Source organism: Centruroides sculpturatus, unplaced genomic scaffold (genome assembly GCF_000671375.1).
Source record: "Centruroides sculpturatus isolate CEXI.00-Female unplaced genomic scaffold, Cexi_2.0 scaffold28, whole genome shotgun sequence".
NCBI lineage: Eukaryota > Metazoa > Arthropoda > Arachnida > Scorpiones > Buthidae > Centruroides > Centruroides sculpturatus.
In genome coordinates, this window is record NW_019384448.1 from 279,997 (window position 1) to 284,818 (window position 4,822).

At 30.8% G+C, this 4,822-nt stretch overlaps 2 protein-coding genes across 2 annotated transcripts in view; both read right to left on the minus strand.

Annotated features, from left to right (window-relative positions):
- LOC111620475 (ras-related protein Rab-28-like) overlaps window positions 1-2,177 on the minus strand; it is a 10,934-nt gene extending 8,757 nt beyond the window's left edge. Inside the window, exon 1 of the mRNA XM_023362395.1 lies at window positions 2,133-2,177. Coding sequence (XP_023218163.1) covers window positions 2,133-2,177 — 45 coding nt within the window. The remainder of the gene's footprint in view (window positions 1-2,132) is intronic.
- Window positions 2,178-2,625: 448 nt separating this feature from the next.
- The window catches only part of LOC111620476, a 13,246-nt gene continuing 11,049 nt past the window's right edge, over window positions 2,626-4,822 (minus strand). Inside the window, exons 3-4 of the mRNA XM_023362396.1 lie at window positions 3,340-3,571; window positions 2,626-2,788 (exon numbers count right to left, since the gene is read on the minus strand). Coding sequence (XP_023218164.1) covers window positions 2,626-2,788; window positions 3,340-3,571 — 395 coding nt within the window. The remainder of the gene's footprint in view (window positions 2,789-3,339; window positions 3,572-4,822) is intronic.

Consider the following 4,822-nt stretch of genomic DNA (forward strand, 5'->3'; position numbering starts at 1 on the left):
TTTATATTATATGTTATTTATAATATAAAATAATAATTTAAATAATTCTATAATAACAAAATTCTATTAGTTCAACAACTGAAATTCACATTTTAATATATTACATATTATTATTATGAAAATTTTCTTTGCAGCAATCTTTTAGAGAATCTAATAATAAGAATCAAATATAAAAAAGGGAAGTATGTTCTAATAAACAAGTTCTATATGTTAAAAATTTATTAAGCAATCTATTAGTTGGAAGTATTTTTCAGCTAATTTTCTTGATTCTCTTGATTTAACAATATACAAAAATACATGCAAAACTAATTTATCATATTTATATCAGGATTCACTGCCATAACTCCCTGCCAAGTAAAAAAGCTATACACAGTTATACATAAGTTAAAAAAGAGTATTACAATATTGCATATATACACATGTCCAAAACTTAAGGATGAAAACAATTGTTATTGATCATAGCTAGAAAAGTCTTGATGATGAGCCTTCCACAATGCTGAGTGTTGCATTGCAATTTGAGGTGAACATATTCCATGCTCACAGCTGTATTACAAACATATTCCATGCTCACATGAAATGTATTGGTAAGCATTTTCCATCCTTTCTCCACCTACATCAAAATTGTTGTATGTATATTTTTCATCAAAGACTTACTTTTATTTGATTTCTAAAATCCTAAAAGTTGTTGTGCATTACCCTGTGTTAGACATAAAGTAATACAGTTCTTGCAATATATAAACATCAATTCAATGTCTCAATTAAATATTTTTCATATGATTTTATATGAAGTATGATCCTCACTTTATGTAGATTCACTTAAAATGGTTAGTTTTTGGTCCTAGTTAACCATGTTAAACGAGGACCCATATTGAATGAAATAGTAAATGTGAAATTGTCTACAAATAAAGTAATATGTTCAAATCCCCCCTTTTTTTTGTAAGACACTTAGGTTAAGGCAAGTTTGTGGAACACTTGTGTTCTGCAAACTTGCCCTAAGTGTTTGAGAACAAATGTTGATAGCTAAATACTGTTTAGCTATCAACAAAAATTATCAATTTAAATAGTAAGTGTACTTATTTTGTATTTAAATTACAATGAGAAGTATGTAACTGAAAACAAATAAAATACATTGAAATATTTTTGAAGCACCACTAATCAATGTCACACTTGTTATTTTTCAATTTATCCTTGATAACAGAAGGAATAATAATTTTATAAATTATAATTCTCAAAATATTAAGTCATTAATAAGATACGGTTTTTTTAAAATAATAATTCTGTATAATAATTAAATATTTCAACAAATAATAAAGTAATTACTTGTTCTTGATTTATATTATATAAAATATTGAAAATTTTTCATTAGTAATTATGGAGAGAGAAAACAGATTATTAAGTTAATTTTATTATTATATATATTATGGATTAAATCATTGACTTATAGAATGTTCTCAAAATTAAAACATTAAATAAATAAAATGTTATTTATCTGATATTATTAAATAAATAATTTTAAATTTTATTAATTAATGTAAATTAATAATAATAGTTTTTTAATAAACAAATACAGTTTTATTTCTATAAAATAAATAGATTTTACATTCTTACATTTATTTGCTACAAGTGCCAGATGAGGTTTATTAGATGAATTAAATACTTGTCTAGTAACCCCCANTCGCTATTAACCAACTTTGTGTTGACTTTTTATCGATGTTAAGCCTAACAAATTTTTTTAAAAATAATAATCGTTGCTATTGTATCGTTAAAAATCATTTTTAAATTATTTTATTGCTCACAAAACAAACAACCATTCATAATTAGAAAATTAAGTCTTGTTTAAATACTGGCCTCCCTTCAATGGTCGAGCCATGTTGCCAGCTAAAACACGTAAAAATACTATTAAAGTAGCCAAGACATAGCCAAATATTGTAGTGCCACATCACTAGCAGACATTTGAAATTTGCTGACTAGAATGGTTGGTTAACCGATGTGACGGTTAATCGGGAGTCGGATAATTGATGCTCTACTGTATGACCAAATGAAAATGAAAAATACCTATACTTAATGAATAATATTTTTCTTATAAGTATAAATATAAGTAACACACGTATACAGTAATACCCCAAACTTACATGATGGGTGGGACTGAGCGATAACCATGTAATTCGAATTCGCATAAGTCAAGATATAATTTCACATATAAATATATACAAATTATTTTTAATTGGGGCCAGAGACTAAAGAAAACAATAATCAAGAAAAAAATGTTTAATAAAATCTTAGATAATACATATGTATAACAAATTATATTATTAAAATCGTTAACTTAAGTTATTTTGATGTAGAAGGCTTCATAAAATCTAACAAATTCGTCTGATGGATCAAAGATTTTTCTCCTACAAAATTTCCTCGTAGAATGCTAATAATTTTTTTATTTCTTATTTTGTAGAAAAAATGCGCCCTTCGTTGGAGTCTATATTTTCTAAAATTTGTAACCCTTTTCAATTGAACTGAGGCCTTCTGTCAAGTTTCCAACTGTCATTCAATCTTCAGATTGAACTGAGTCTAAAGAATCAAGTTCTTCAATGTCTTGCTCTTCTATGCAAAACATTGAAGAATCAAGTTCTATCGCATTTCTATGAGCTCATCAATTGTCAGCTCCTGATTGTGGGAATCCAGCAGTTCTTGAACGTCATCACTATCCACTTCTAAATTTATTTGCCTGGCAAGATCAACAACTTCTTCAATCACATCACCAATTTCATCAGGCTCCTGGCACTGTTTCCTCCTGAGTTTCAGTGGTAAAAAAAAAGACACAGTTTTTTCCAGATGCCATTTAAAGTTTTTTGTGAAACTTCATTCCAAGATTATCCAATGATTCTCACTGCATCTAAAACATTGAATTGTTTCCAAAAGTCTTTAGCAGAGAGCTCGTTGTTTTGTCTCATAGCTTCATGCAGATGTGCAATTGATCATCTCGTGTAACAAGCTTTGAATGTTTTGATGACTCCCTGATCCATCAGTTGAAGCAAGCTGATTGTATTTGGTAGCAAAAATACAACTTTCACATGTGGGTCAAAATTAGTTAAAGTTGCAGGGGGATGACCTGGTGCGTTGTCGATTATTAGCATCACTTTAAATGGAATTTGTTTAGATTAGCAATAACGTTCAACTTCAGGTATGAAGTGTTGACCAAACCAGTCCTCAAAAAGGGAAGCTGTCACTCAAGCTTTACGATTTGACTTCCAAATCACAGGCAAGCCACTTTTAGATTTATTTTTCAATGCTCTTGGATTTTCCGAGTGATAAACTAAGAGGTTTTAGTTATAACTTAGTCACCAGCCGTGTTTGCGCCAACCATCACTTTGATCTTTGGCGGCCTTAAAACCTGGAAAGGTTCTCTCTTCACGCTCAATAAAAGTTCTTTTAGGCATCTTCTTCCAGAACAGGCCAGTCTCATCTACAGTGAATATGGTTTGGCTGGTATAGCTACCTTCATCTATCATAGCTTTGAATTTCTCTAGATAGTAAGACGCAGCCTCTTTATCAGCACTTGCCACCTCTCCACTTTCTGCAATGCTATGCCAATTACAGCAACTTTTGAATTGGCTGAACCAACTGTTACTACCTCTCCAGCATCCTCTTTCAATCTCTCAAAAATCAGCTTAGCTTCAGAGCACACCGTGTTCTGATCAACAGGACAATTTTTCACATTTACTTGATTATCATGCCATAATTTTAATGTTGTTTTCATCTCAGCAATAATACTGTGATGTTTACGAATTATACTCAAATTTAAAGATTGAGCATTTTTCATAGCTTCAAGAATTTTTTCTTTACCTTTTATAATTGTTCTGACCGTCAATTCCGGTAGATCAAACTTCTTTGCCAATTCACAAATTTTCATTTTTGTATCAAAGTCTTTAACTCAAGGTTAGGCACGTGTTAACTTTACATTCCAAAAATAGATTATCTTTTCTTCTTTGATGCAGAAAAATCAGTTCTACTTCGCTTGGATGACATAGTACTCAAGTCTCCATAGATATAACAAACACAGAAATAAACACAAAATAAATTGTAGCTATGCATTGATTCCGTGTGACACATCCGAACATGTAAGCTGAACAATAGTGTGGAGGGAGTGAGTAATCAAGATTTGCGTGGCGCTCAAACAAAAGATGAATCGACGAGATTTGAAAATCACATAACTCCAGGTTTGCGTAAGTTGAGGTATTACATATATACAGTGGGTGATCGGTTAACGAACATAATCCGTTCCAAGACTTTGTTCGCTATCCGAATTGTTCGTTAACCGATTATCGATTTACCGTAGATTTTAATGGTAATTTAATTAATTCGTTCTGGAGACCCCCAAAAATAAGAAATATATACTTTCTTACTATGTTTATTTATATGTAATAATAAAAATACATATATACACAGTCTCACATTTTTATTAGTCATATTATTTCCGTTTGAAAGGGTTAAAGAATCTGTCTAATGTCGATCGCTTTTCTCTCTTCTTCACGATTTTTCGTAAGTAATTAATAGCATTGTAATTGTAGAGACCCCGAAGCCTCAACCTGGTTTGGATGCCATTCTAAGACCGTCGTTCTGACATCCTCCCACTTCTACAAAGAATCTCTAATAACAGATATCGGCATTAATCCTCTTTTTCGGAAGAAAACGTATCTCGTCGAGTTTCTTGGTGTTCTTCATTCGAGAGTTCTTGGCATTCTTCCGTCGTCAGATCCGTTTTAGGTTACATTACGAACTCTTCGATGACCTGTTTACCTGTTACGCCATATTGCCCAGCAACATT